This window comes from Cebus imitator, unplaced genomic scaffold, assembly GCF_001604975.1.
Source record: "Cebus imitator isolate Cc_AM_T3 unplaced genomic scaffold, Cebus_imitator-1.0 Scaffold426, whole genome shotgun sequence".
Lineage (NCBI taxonomy): Eukaryota > Metazoa > Chordata > Mammalia > Primates > Cebidae > Cebus > Cebus imitator.
In genome coordinates, this window is record NW_016107741.1 from 429,136 (window position 1) to 444,350 (window position 15,215).

The window sequence follows — 15,215 nt, forward strand, 5'->3', positions numbered from 1 at the left end:
ACTGTGCATGCAAGGGATCTAGGTTGCACGTTTCTTATGAGACTTTAATGCCTGATTATCTGAAGTGGAACAGTTTCATTCAGAAACCATCCCTCCCACCCCACCCCATTCGTAGAAAAATTGTCTTCTATGAAACCAGTCCCTAGTGCCAAAACGGTTGGGGATTGCTGATTTAAGATACTCAAGGAAGGAAACCATGACCAAGTTTATTATATTGAGTGAAATTGACCTTCAAGCATAAAGAACACAAACTTAAGGATGTAAGAAGCCAGGGAATGATGTTCCCAAGAGCCCTTCCAAAGGAGTCTGCCAGACAATGAGTTACAGAAAACCAGAGTGACTGACTAGAGAGACACAGACCTAAGGCTGATGGTGAGAATTAAATACATGACTTGTACACAAAAACTAACCTGGAGTTAAAAGGAAGAGAGCATACATATAGTGACTATACTCAGACCATGTGAAAAACAGCACAACCATGAAAAATGCGGAAAGACTGAGGACAACAGAGTGAAATTTTCTGAACTGTTTTTGGTAACCATTTTGGTGGTGATAATGGTAGCTTTTGTATCATTATTTTGAGACAGTTGGGTGTTGATGCAAGACAAAGCAAATGGGTAATTATAATTCTAGCCTTTACAATGTTCTGGAGAATGTGGATCATTGGTGTGGGAAAAGGAGATTAAAATTACACATAGACATTTTAGCGTTTTGTCAGAAGCGTCCGCGCCACGAGGAGGAGGCCCTGCTGATTTCTGTGCGGGCTCTTGTTAGGATGGTGAAGCTGTTCATCGGAAACCTGCCCCGGGAGGCCACAGAGCAGGAGATCCGCTCTCTTTTTGAGCAGTATGGGAAGGTGCTGGAATGTGACATCATTAAGAATTACGGCTTTGTGCACATAGAAGACAAAACTGCAGCGGAAGATGCCATACGCAACCTACACCATTACAAGCTTCGTGGGGTAAACATCAACGTCGAAGCCAGCAAGAATAAGAGCAAAACCTCAACAAAGTTGCATGTGGGCAACATCAGTCCCACCTGCACTAATAAGGAGCTTCGAGTCAAGTTCGAGGAGTATGGTCCGGTCATTGAATGTGACATCGTGAAAGATTATGCCTTCGTACACATGGAGCAGGCAGAGGATGCAGTGGAGGACATCAGGGGCCTTGATAACACAGAGTTTCAAGGTGGGATGTGTGTGGGCTGAAATTCCGAGCTGCGGTTGTGCATGAGAATACACCCTTCGTGGTACCTCATCTCCGGGACGTTCTCGGCTTTGTGCGTTCAGTCCCTTAGGAACCGTGGACCTTAATTTACCTTGCTAAGTTCAGACCTTCTCTTCCTTTACTTTACTTTCCTCTCCTGCCCGTTTTCCTGTTCTTCTGTCCTTCAATACTTCTGTAGCTTCCCATTCATGTTCTGTTCTCCCAGCAGGCCTCATTGTGTGCCGAAACTGTGGTGGGGGCTGTGCTGTCTCCTCCCTGCCTCCTGCCTCCTGCGGCTGTTGGATTTGGGAATGACCTTGGTGAGAGTCTCACTGCCCCGGGTCTCTTTTTGGTCCAAAGGCTAGACCTAGAGCATTGGATCACTTTTTTCTTTCCGGTGAAATAAATGGTTTTTCAACTTAAAAAAAAAAAAATTCACATAGAGGTAAGTATTACTGTGAACTCATAAACTACTTTGCCTTAAAAAAATTTCCAGCTCTTTCCCCCATAATTTCCTGGAAACAATGGTTGTCCAATGGCAATGAACAACCCTAGCACCAAGATTATGTGTTTGAAATATCATTTCCCAGTGAAATACACTAATAGATTTTTGAGAAATGGCCAGTTTCTAGCCTGGAGCTAGAAGACATACAAGATAACCTCAAAGATCTTACCATAGCAGATATCAAGAAAGCCATCAATGACTACTCTGTATCAAAAGGACTCAAAAGCCAATAGGAAGAGACTCTCACTGACCACAATAGGACAAACTGAAGTTTTATAATGATAAGAACTGCAATGGATTGAAACCTATCTGTTTAAAAACAGGATTTTGTGATTAAATTTTTAAAAATTAATTGGTCCCTTACTGAGGATAATAAGAAATCAATCTATTATCTTAAAGACTGGTAAATAAAACTAAAGAATTAAGCTTCTATCCTCCCTTTCTCACAGGAATTGCATCACTGAGTAACCACAGAGTAGATGAGAATTGACACCTAATAACATTATTACAGCTAATAAATGCAAACAATATGATACAGTCAGAATATCACCATTTTGCAACTTCCAATGATTTAACAGATCTAGGCATTGCACGCCAACAGCTGCTAACATCACAAAATGCGTGCAACTCAGTTACCATTATGGCTCCTGAGAAAAGAACTCAACACTGCCTCATGCTGCCAACAAACTGACTGTAAGTCTGGTCAAGCCTCTATATCCAGCTGCAGGAAATACAGAGAACACAGGAAAATATTCAGCTGCACCATGAATAAGCAATCACAAATGTCCAAATCACTTTGAGAAATTCAACAGGTCCAATGCCCTAGCTTTTTCAACAGATAAATTGTAAAGAACAGTAACAGCAGAATAAAGGAATGGAGGAGAATGTTGTACATTAAAAGCCTTTAAAAGATCCAACTATACAATTAGGCAGAACCCATAGTGTCTAGGGATACATATCTTAGGGACAGAACTACACAGAAATTGCTATAAAAGTTAACATAGTGGGCACACAGCAAGATAGAAGGGATATGACTAGGATGGGTCACATGAAGGGGCTTCTACAGTGTCAGCCAATGTTCTTTCTTATGATGGGGTGATATTTACAAGGGTGCTTGCCACATAGTCATAAATTAACCTATGCACTTTTTGTGTAGTTTCCTTTTTTTTTTTTTTTTTTGAGACAGGGTCTTCCAGTGTTGCCCAGGCTGGAGTGCAGTGGCATGATCATAGCTCACTGCAGCCTCTACCTCCTGGGCTCAAGCGATACTCTCAGCCTCTCGAGTAGCTGAGATTACAGGTGTATGCCACCATGCCCCAGCTGGTTATTTTATTCTTATTTTTTAGAGGCAGGGTCTCACTGTGTTACCCAGGCTGGTCTCAATCTACTGACCTCAGGTAATCCTCAGCCTCCCAAAGTGTTGAGATTATAGGCTCAAGCTACCACAGTTGGCCAGTTTTGTATAGTTTTCTGTTCCTTTCTTTCGTTTTACAGTGAAAAGCTTAGTTAAAAAGGTAGAAAATTAATAATGCTTCAAGTTATCAAAGAATAGGGACAATCATATAAAGGAAAAAATTCAACAGGATAGCTGAAGCTCTGGAGAGAGGAGAGCATGGAGCTCCTAACTGCAGGAGTCAGGGCCAGGGACTCCGGGGATCTGAGCATGGATGTGCTATTAAAGAGCTCAGATAGCCCAAGTCCTGAGCCAGGTCTGCTGGACTAAGAGGGAGCACCTGGCAATGACAAGAGAAGTAATTAAGGAAAGCACCATGATTCAGCTCCACAGGGATGGATCCCAAGACAGAAACCACCAGCCACGGACTGGTAGGCTGGAGAAGGAGAACTCAGCAGGAAGTCGCTACTATCTGGCTCCACCTCATCCATCACCAGACACCAGCAGTATGTACGAGATAAAGATAGGCTGCAAGAAGAAAATCACTTTAAAAAAGGAAGGACACTTTGGAAAATAAGATATTTTTTAAAAGAACGATAATAATTTTTCCCTGAAATACATGTTTCTGAAAGCTTTTCTGGAGGAACCCAAGACCAACATCATTTTCTGGACTTGTTCTAAAATATTTTCACTTTCTTTTTCTCAATTCAGATGATGTGCCTTATGGATCACCTTGGATCCTCTTGGCCTCTCTGTCCCCCAGTAGTCACTCCTGGTATATAGTGGATCCATAAGTACAAAGGCTTCACCTGTGGTTGACAGAGTGGAGACATGGGTGGAGATAATGTTCTGAGGGGGCACAATGATATTTGTAAGAACTAAGTGCAGGAGGAATTCTCTTGATGCTATTGGAACTTTTCAAAAAATATATATAGGCTCAGGGTAGTTAACCACCAATTTATGAGACTCATCTCCAGCAATCATAGGGCAAGTAGATGGTGCTAAGAAGATCCAGGTTTTCATTTAACACGTAGCAGAACTGCAAAAAAAGACTGAACATGCAGCCTGACTTCTAAGTCAAAGCTAGAGCCCTGCTGAAAAAAAGGATGAGACTCTAAGACACAGGAGGGTTTTTTACCTGGACCAGCCTGAGAATGGCAAGCCCCCTATATCCCCCAGGCACTCTGAGCACCCAGAAGCAGCACTACTCCTCTGTAGCCAGAATAAACCCACATCTCCTTGTTTGGAGACTTCAAAATGGCTACACCTAAAGTGGCTGTCTTATCAGATGATGCCGTTCTCCTTTATATTGGCAGGTCACCAAAACCTCTGCAGAGTCCTCTGAGGCTCCCTCAATCTGGGCCTCCACTCAGTCATTTGTGTATTAGGGAGAGGCTGGGCAGCACGAGTCAGGGCTCCTTCTCAAAGTTACCAAGGTAGAGAGTCACCAAGAAGGACAGTCACCACGGTCACTCTACTTCTTTTTTTTTTTTTTTTTGGTCACTCTACTTCTATCCACACCTCTTCTTCCCTTCCTGGAGCCCTAGCCAATATTGTCTAGTATTTTAGGAGAGCTGTCTCTCCTCAACCCCCAAATATTCCCAAGTTTTCCCTCTAGAAAGAGTCCTCTATTCTCCCTAGCATCTTAGGCTCCTAGAAACCAAAGCCAACAGGAAATCCTCCCGTTATTTTCTGCTTTCTGCACTGAGGCCACGAGTTCACGAGAACCTCACTGCTTAAGCATGGGAAAGGACAGATAAGGGAACAATCAGGAAGGAGTAAATGGGACTTCAAAAAATATTAACGCATCACTGTAAAAATAAATAGAAAAATGGCGCAGGCATAAATGACTCCAAGAGAGGGACATAACTCCCTGTCAAAGCAAGATTCTATATGAAAACATCTAATCCTCCACATTGGCCAGGTTGCAAATCACTATTTGCAATCTATCTTAAAATAGGATGCAGTAAAAGCAAAATTGAAAGAGACAGAAAAACCTCCTCACACAACTTAACACAACTTTGATTCCTTCCCAGCAACTTTTGAAAGGCTCTTTCAAATAACACAGACCCTGATTCCTTTGATTATTACCTGGCTCCACGGAAAAACCTGAGTGCAAGCATCTGTTAGGTGAATTTTTTGATCAGCTTGTTTTAAAAGCTTGCCAAAACTCACCGCTGAAAGGGTTTCCTGATACCAGAGCTGGACACATATCTCTGTTCATAAACAAACACATTTATTAGGAAATGATTTTCATCAGCTGCATATAAATGCACATCTTTACCCTGTAAATCAGAATCCTTGTCATGCAATCATTTTGCCTTTAAATTTCCATCCCAGAACAACAGTATCCCAGAGAGGTATACACAATAGCTTTAAATTTAAATGCCAGCCTGAACATAGACCTCACATCAGGCCTATTTTCTGAGTGCCCCAAAATACAAAATATAAATTGCATTTTAGCTGCATTAATCTGCTCATAGCCAAAAAAGCAACTGTCTATCAGCTATTTATTAAAAGATGTTTTAGAGCATTCCAGATGCCTTCAATCAAGTATTGTAGCTGCTTAGAGTTGCATTAAATTAGTTTATCTTCAGTCCAAAGTTTCGCTTCATTCATGAAATAATATAAGTTGATCCCTTAGATAAAATAAAATAAAATAAAATAGAAGTTGGAGGCTTTCCAACTGTTTTCATGAATGTTCGCCATCACTTTAATCACCTTGCGTAGTAAACACGCGTGATTGATAGAGCTGAAAGACCACTTCCCTTTTGAGGACCCAAAGGCATCATTTGGGGGTGATGTGCCTGAGATTGGCTGGAAGGCACACATTCCTGGGAAACCAAAAAATGGTGAGCTTCACAGCCCTAATAAAATAGAAAATTAACTACACAATTTCAATGTAGTTATCAACATCCACTCAAGCTATTTTTTAAAAAGAGGAAATAAATCAAATTTATCAGTCACACTTGACAACTGTCTGAAAACAGTCCAGGATGCAGCAAACCTCAGCAAAAGCTACCTCATAGTCACCAAACATATATGACCAGCAGCCAACAACAATATACACTGAAACCCAGCCATCCTGCCTGCCAAGCTATTTTATGTGTTTCATTCTGGAAGTGGGATTACCTGTTATTTTCCTATGTCATTTTCATTAAATAAACTAAAGAATAGGTTTGAGTTTATCATATTCAATGGATAGAAAAGAAAAATCTGTATGTCGTAGAAAGAGATATATATTATGCAGGGGGATATCCTACATATATATAACATTCCAAAACCTGACTTATTGTTTTGCTTAATTTTAAATGGTTTATTTATGCATCACTATTTGTTTGAGTACTGTGTGAATCTAGGTACTAGGCACCAGGAAAAAAAAAATATATATATATATACACACACATATATATTAAAGGAACCAAAATGTTCCTTCAGCACAAACACAAGCTGGGTCTCAAAAATAGTTTACAATGCAAGGGATAAAGAGCGTTCCCACATTTGGCCTTTATCAGCAGAATTCTCATATGTGAGCCCTTACCTGCCTGAAACTCAAGGTTCTCCTGCCTTCTTAAGCACTTTTATGCACATGTGTAAGGCGACTTCAGTGATAAAAATCAAAAGACTCATCTCCACTATGGACAGAGTTGGTTTGAAAGAAAACCCATCATGCTGGTGAAGGCATAGTCAGAGGCTTGACAAGCAATAAGCACCTGTAGGTAGACTACATAGTGGAATGCTAAACTGAATGGCCATAGGATGAAGACTTCCTGCTGATACCCATGGGTTGACAGTGGACCCTTGTTTCTCCCTAGCTATCTTTCCAAGAGCATTGCTTTCTTTTATCCTGTGTTATCCAACCAGGCTGATTTTTTCCCCTTCCTGTCTCCTTCTTACGTGCCAAAGGTTTGGGTCTTCAGATGCTGTTTCTTTGCCAACACCCTGTTTGTGTTACTGAGAGAGAAGCTGGATATTGGAAAGCTCTCACCTTTGAAAGAGTTCTCAGGCTGTAGTTTTGCAAACTGCAGAGTGCACACCCTTCAATATTTATGCTCCTTCTATCGACACTGAGTAAATTAGAATGTGGAATACCTGCAACATCCAAACCATCTGCTTCACTGCATTTTAAAAAATGAGTAGGTGAAGAAAATTTATGAGCATTTCCTCTTATGTCTTGTTGCTAGGGAAACAACCTTTTTTTTTTTTTTTAAGCACAGATGATCCTAGCATCTCAAAAGAACCAGGACACAACCTTCCTTCCCCTCTTTCTTCAAATGAAATAAATATCTTCCCTGGACAGTTTTCTCCTCTGTCACACTGGCCACTCATTTTCCAAGGATGTTATATGATTCGAAGCAAGTCAGAAATACCAATTGAATAGGGCTGAATTTTTGCTGTGTTTTCACAGTTGGCCTGTGCCAAACCGAGTAGTCCACAAAGTTTGCCTCACGAAACAAAATGCCCATTTTCACTAGGTGTATTTTATAAGGTGTTATTTTGTCGTTCGTGCACAGAAGACTCCAGAGAAACACAAAGATCCATCCTGCCCATCAAACTGGAAGTCGTTTTGCTGAAAGAACCCCTTGTGTGATGAAGACAAAATAAAAAATAATGATGTTCAGCTCCACGGAGCTTTCTGCCTGAAAGCATAAAAGGGAGTCCACCAGCAGAGTGGGAAACTGCCCACAGTTTTCATATCCTCAGGGGCCTTGGAACACATCACTCCTCCATGTAGGCAGCCTGCATTTTACCAAAGGAGAGAACACCCTAAAAAGGCTTCTGAAATATGGCGTTTGTGTATGGTAGACTTGCTTGTTTCTCTGCAGCGTCAATTGCCAGTAGCACATTTTGTACTAGAAAGTCCATTGTGCCCAGAACAGAAAATGACTATGGATCACCCAGTAATGTGCATTCTGCTTTTGGGGACAATCGGACTCCATCCCCCCAAAATCCACATTACATTTGCATAAATCACTTTTGAAATGCTGCTTTTCATTCTCTCTAGCCCACAGCTGCTGTACAGGGAATTGGTGTGGTTCACACCCGGCTTCAGATTTTCCCCTACATAATCCCCAAAGTAGAGAAGTTTTGCACACAGTGAAGCAAGGCGACATGATGTTAAACAGGGACAGACTTTCTGTCTTATGCTTAGTGTGAGCTACCAGAAAGCAACCAGAGAAAGAAAGAGGCAATTATCCCAGGTGGGAATGGAAAAAAGAAGTAAGAATTGAATTTGGTTTACAAATGGTTGAGGAAAACCACCTCTGCAGACCTTAAAGTTAAAATGTAATCTTTTTTTTTTTCTCTCTTAGTTAGAGACAGGGTCTCACTCTGCCACACAGGCTGGAGTGCAGTTGTGCAATGATAGCTGCAGCCTCCAACTTCTGGGCTCAAGCAATTCTCCCACATTAGCCTCCCAAGTAGCTGAGACCACAGGTGTGTGCCACCATACCTGGCTAATTTTTTTTTTTTTTCAAAGATGAGGTCTCACTATGTTGCGCAGGCTTGTCTTAAACTCCTGGCCTCAAGCAATCCTCCTGCCTTGGCTTCCCAAAACACTGGGGTTACAAGCAGGAGCCACTGTGCTTGGCCTCAGATGCAATTTTTACTGTTAGAAAAACTTCATACTAACATGATCCGTTTCACAACAGGTACCAACTATAATCAACACTGTCCAAGACCCATGCTTTAGGTTTACTAGCTTGTTTGCCTTTCTTTAGGTACCATCAGCAAATTAGATAAGTATGTAGAAATTATCATCATGAACCAGAAGACTCAATGATATGTGTCAGAACAATTAAATGTGTGGTCCTTGGGCAAGTAGCAGCGGCACAAACTGGGAGCTTGTTAGAAATGCATATTCTCAGGTCCCACCCTAGACCAAGAGGACCCGAATAATAAGGTGGGGTTCAGGTGTCAGTGTTTCGCAAGTTCTCCAGGTGAGGCTGGCACACACTCAAGTCCAAGCACCACTGGCTTGAGTTGTTAGGGCCTTACACACTACAAAACCTCCAATGTTCTCAGTTGTAGAACTAAATAACTATTTGTGAGTTACTGTGTAGACAAATTAGTTATACACACATATATCTCTTTCTATTGCACTTCACAGATATTGCATTTTTTACAAATTGAAGGTTTCTGGCAACCCTGCATTAAGCAAGTCTATTGGCACCATTTTTCCAAGAGCATGTGCTCACTTTGTGTCTCTATATCACATTTTGGAAATTCTCATAGCATTTCAATTCAAACTGTTTCATTACTATTATATCTGTTACAGTGATCTTTGATCAGTGATCTCTGATGTTATTATTATAATTATGTTGTGGTACCATGAACTGCACCAATAGGAGATGGTAAACTTAATTCCTAATGTTGTGTGTGTGTGTTCTGATTGCTCCACAGATCAACCATTCCCCATCTCCCCTCCTCTCTTCAGCCCTCCATATTTCCTGAGACACAACAATATGTTGAAGTTAGGACAATTACTAATTCTACAATGGCGTCTAAGTGTTCACGTGAAGGGGAGAATCACACACCTCTTACTTCAAATCAAAAGCTAGCAATGATTAAGCTCAAGTTTAGTGAGGAAGGCATGTTGAAAGCTGAGACAGAACAAAAGCTGGGCCTCTTGGACCAGTTCACCAAGTTGGGAATGCAAAGAAAAAGTTTTTGAAAGAAATTAAAAGTGCTACTCCAGGGAACATAGGAATGATAAGAAAGTGAAACAGCCGTAGTACTGATATGGAGGAAGTTTGAGTGGTCTGGATAGAAGGTCAAACCAGCCACAACGTTCCCTTAAACCAAAGCTAATCCAGAGTGGGGGCCTAATTTTTCACTTCTATGAAGGCTGACAGGTGAGGAAGCTGCAGAAGAAAAGTTGGAAGCTAGCAGGAGTTGGTTCATGAGATTTAAGGAAAGAAGCCATCGACCTAACATAAAAGTGCAATGTGCTGCAACAAGTGCTGATGGAGAGGCCGCAGCAAGTTGTCCAGAAGACCTAGGGTAACATCACTAATGATGGTGGCTGCACTAAACAACAGATTTTCAATGTAAATGAAACAGCCTTCTATTGGGAGGAGTTGCCATCTACACTTGCATAGCTACAGAAAAGTCAGTGTCGGGCCTCAAAGCTTCAAAGGACAGACTGACTCTCCTGTTAGGGTCTAATGCAGCTGGTGACTTTAAATTGAAGCCAACACTCAGTTGCCATCCCCCAAATCCTAGGAATCTTAAGAATGACACTAAATCTACTCTGCCTGTGCTCTAGAAATAGAACAACAAAGCCTGGATGACAGCACATCTGTTTACAGCATGGTTTACTGAATATGTTAAGCCCATGGTTGAAATCTGCTGCTTAAAAAAAAGATTCCTTTCAAAATATTATTGCTAATTGACAATGCACCTGGTCATGAAAGAGTTATGATGGAGATGTACGAGGAGATTAACGTTGTTCTCATGCCTGCTACCACAACATCCATTCTGCAGCCCATGGATCAAGGAGCCATTTTGACTTTCAAGTCTTATTATTTAAGAGATCCATTTCATAAGGCTATAGCTGCCATAGATAGTGATTCCTCTGATGGATCTAGGCAAAGTAAATTGAAAACCTTCTGGAAAAGATTCGCCATTCTAAATATCAGTAAGAACATTTGTGATTCATGGGAGGAAGTCAAAATACCAACATTAACAGGAGTTTGGAAGATGTTGATTCCAAACTTCATGGATGAATTTGAGGGATTCAAGACTTCAGTGAAGGAAGTAACTATAGATATGGTGGAAACAGCAAGAGAACTAGAATTAGAAGTGTGGCCTAAAGGTGGGACTGAATTGCTGCAACCTTATGAGCAAACCTGAATGGATGAGAAGTTGCTTGTTATAGATGAGCAAAGGAAGTGGTTTCTCGAGATGTACTCTACTCCTGATAAAGATGCTGTGAACATTGCAGAAATGACAACAAAGAATACAGACTATTACATTAACTTAGGTGATAAAGCAGTGGCAAGATTTGAGAAGATTGACTCCAATTTTAAAAGAAGTTCTACTGGGGGTAAAACGCTGTCAAATAACATCACATGTTACAGAAAAATCTTTCATGAAAAGACAGTCCACTGAAGCAGTGACTTATTTTAAGAAAATAATTGTTGTCTTATTTTAAGAAACTGCCACAGCCACCCTAGCCTCTTGCAACCATCACCCTGGTGAGTCAGCACCCATCGACGTAAAAGCAAGGCCCTCCACCAGTAAAAAAAAGTAATGACTTGCTGAAGGCTCAGATGATCATGAGCATTTTTAGCAATAAATTATTTTTAATTAAGTTAATTACATTGTATTTTTATACATAATGCAATTGCACACTTAATAGACTATAGTATAATGTAAACATAACTTTTATATACAGTGGCAAACCAGAAACTTCGTATGACTCACTTTGTTGTGCTATTCACTTTACTGTGGTGGTCTGAAACTGAATCTGCAATATGTCCAAGGTACTGTGTTTTATTTCCAGTACCATATATGATCCATCTAGATCCCAAAAATACAGACCACATTAGCCAAAATCCTATTTAATATGCATTAACTTTATAAGTCATAATTTACTGAATCCTTGAGGCAGACACAAAACTGAGGAAATATTAAGGGGAAAGGTAGAAGAAAGTATTTAGGAAATTATGCTGCCATTAAATATATTGTTTGAAATGAATATATAAAAATATAAACAAAAACATTACAGTATTAAAATTCATAGTATAGAATGATATATTCAGTGTAATCACAACCTTAGAATGCAGATGTTTAAAAAATTCAAAGATTGGAAAGAGATTCACTAAAATGTTGGCAGTCGATATCTTTAGGTGATGGAGATAATAAATGATTTTGTTCATCTAGAACCTGCTGATGCAAAGATAAAGGTCATCAGTGTTCATGGTCAAGTTTTTACTCTGGTTGACATACTCCAGAAATGAAGTAAAGCTGAGTCACTCCTGGATTTGCTATTAACAAACAGACACAGTGCTATCATTTTACCAGACTATCCTGTGAAGTATATTACATATATTAGGAAATGATCTTAACAGGTGAGAAATACTCTGAAAATATATACGTAGAGTACAAGGAATCATATATGTGCCCAAACTAAAAGGGAAGTTCAGGATTGAGACACTCATACAATACAATCATCCCTTCCTGTTTTCTGTTCTAGGTATCCTCCACCATCTAAGAGTGACAGACGGTTCAGGAGATCTTAGGGACCCAATTCTTAAACCAAATGATTTCCTGACCAGTTCTCTAGCTATAGATGTGCCTCTGCTTAAAACTGTCCCAGTTGCTTCAAGTTTTGAGATCCCAGAAAAGCAGATACCAAACAGATATTCAGATATAGAAAATGTTGTTCCCCCAAATGCTGACTTAACCTTGCAAATGTCCTTTGGCTGCCCTAAACAAGACCCATAAAGAATACTTCATAAAAACAATGACAGTGCTTTCACATGACAGCGGGGGCTTACGGTTGTAAATAACAGGAAGCACCAAGGGGTCACTAATGAGAAGAGCCTGTGCTTTACACTCAGGCAGGACGAGGCTGAGGTCCAGGTTCTGTTACTCTGGGTCCAGTCCTGACCATGTTTAATCCATCAGAGAGTAATTAAGGGAGAAAAAATACAAACGGTAAAGAAATAACAAAAGTAAAATCAGCTACAGCAAAATGAAGAGTTGCAAATAATTTCTGTCTTATTCCATTCAGGCTGCTCTAACAAAACACCATAGACTGGTGGCTTATGAACAACAGACATTTATCACTCACAGTTCTGGAGGCTGGAACCCTATGATCAAGGCACCAGCAGACACTGTGTCTGGTGAGGACTCACTTCCTGGTTCATAGATGCGTGGTGGGGCCATAGCGCATTCTCGCTGCGTCCTCACATGGTGGAAGAGCAAGGGAGCTCTCTGGGTACTAATCCCGTTCACAAAGCTCCACCCTCATGACCTCAGCAGCCCCCAAAGGCCCCACCTCCTGACACCATCACCTTGGGGGTTAGATTTAAACATGAATTTTGGAGAGGCACATGTTCAGTGTCTAGCAATGTCCAGTCCATGGAGAAAGAGTAATGCAGAGAAAGAATGATCCATGGGAGTTTGAGAAGTAAAGAAATAACCAGCACCAAGTTCATGATGCGAGAAGCGCCAGGCGGAACAGAGAGCATGGAACACTGTGCTCCGGGCAGGCAGCAGAGCTCCCTGTGAAGTTATTCTGTTCTTTGAAGATTTCTCACTCAGGTTAACACCTAGACTTCACACTTAGGTGTGAAAGGCACTTTTAAAGGCATTCATCTCCACACTTTCACCTTCTTCCTTTGGAAGAGAAAGAAGAAAAAAGAAAAAGATGTTTGCATTCTAAAAGATACTTTATCACCGCCTTAAAAAATAAAGGGCTGCTCCAAAGTAGTAATATTTTTTCATTTATGGAGCAGGTGCTATATGCCCCAAACCCTGTGGAGTGCTTTTGTTTATGAGCTCATTTAAGTCTTGCGGCAGGGGCTCTCTGCTTCTCTTTATGGATGAGATGGAGAAACGAGCATATACACAGGTGAGGTCTTTTCTAAGATGTCAGTCATATCTGGCTGAATTATCTGATGCCTGAGCCCATTTCTGTATCTGTCCCACACCATGGGTCCCCACTCTAGCCGACTTCATCAATATTCTGGACGATGCAAACAGCATCCCAGGACTGCCCTTGCTGCGTGGCTGCTTCTTTCCTTTAATCAAAGGTGCTGGGGACCCAAACCTGAAATTGCAAGGAAAGGAAACAGTAAAAGCAATAACTACCTCATCTCTTAGCTCTGGTAAATCATCTATTTCTCTCATCCGTAGTCACAAATGCACACTCCATGGTTTTAGCAAATATTGGACTCTCGGTAAAAAACAAATGCCCAAAGAATGCATGTTAATTAACACAGGTGCTGATTGCTTTGTCATTCAAGAAAGGGGATTCGCTTCTTTTAATCAGTGTGATGAGAATCACAAAGACTAAATGCAGTTTGCTGAGGCTCTCAGCTGTCTTGAAGGATTACATAATTCCCCTACAAAGTGAGAATGCTAGAATGTCAGAGTCATGCTGGGGGCTTTAAAACATCTTGGTGCCCAGGGCACACCCCAAACCATAAGATCACAATGTCTAGTCAGGCAAGGAGGGGGAGCCAGGCTCCCCCAGATTTTTCTGGCCTGTCATCACCAAGAAACTGGGGGGGTATTGAAATAACGTGAGGTAATAAGTGTAAAAGAGCTGACGAATTTTCAGGTGATTTTCATTTACACTGAGGAAATGTAGTAAAGTTAGGAGGAAAAAAAATCAATGATCTCTATGTCCTAATTATAATGAAAATTTTAAAATTTGAATATAATATTATACACACGTAGTACTCAGGGAAAAAAGAAGCGGCTTCGTCCAATTATGATGCCTCTTCTCTTCCATTCTGTTTTGGTTCTGGGCCTAGAGCAAAAATGTCTGTGAGGGCGTTCTGCCCTTTGTGATTTGTAAAAGGCACCGAGGCACAGCCCGGAGGAGACAGCACACTGGCCCTCCCCGCCACCTCCGCCACCTCCCCAGGGATGTTGGTATCTTTGGAACTAGCTGATTTTGAACTTTATCTTCCCTTTGAGTGACTGCGCGGTCTCTGTTATTTTTCCAAAGAGAACAGAGCCCTTCCACAAATGGTTTAGGTTCCTGGAAAAGAAAAATAGCCATTTTTGCCAACATTTATATTAAAAGTTACATTTCAAACCTAATGGAAAGTCTGTTTATTTTTTATTCAAATTACATCAACTCCTTTCCAGAAACAAATTAAACTCCAGTTCTCTACTAAGCTTAAAAAAAAAAAATTCCAAACAAACCAGGGAGATATTATGCATAAATATATAAATGTAGCCTCATTATATATCTGCTCCACCACACCTATATTTAATAAAGATATGGTTTGATACATACTTATACATTACATATAGTGATATACTAAAATGTAGATATTTATACATAATACTTATAAATATAATACCTGCCGGGCGCGGTGGCTCAAGCCTGTAATCCCAGCACTTTGGGAGGCCAAGGCGGGTGGATCAC

The 15,215-nt window shown here is 40.7% G+C and overlaps 1 protein-coding gene and 1 long non-coding RNA gene across 2 annotated transcripts in view; one reads left to right on the plus strand and one right to left on the minus strand.

The window, feature by feature from the left end:
* The window catches only part of LOC108290177, a 37,257-nt gene extending 24,240 nt beyond the window's left edge, over nt 1–13,017 (minus strand). The window contains exon 1 of the long non-coding RNA XR_005197088.1: nt 12,903–13,017. This is a non-coding gene — a long non-coding RNA (uncharacterized LOC108290177). The remainder of the gene's footprint in view (nt 1–12,902) is intronic.
* Nucleotides 712–1,639, plus strand: LOC108290173 (RNA-binding protein 4-like). Its single transcript, XM_037731860.1, has one exon. The coding sequence runs from the start codon at nt 776–778 to the stop codon at nt 1,205–1,207; it is 432 nt and encodes a 143-aa protein (XP_037587788.1). The 5' UTR covers nt 712–775; the 3' UTR covers nt 1,208–1,639.
* Nucleotides 13,018–15,215: the final 2,198 nt, after the last annotated feature.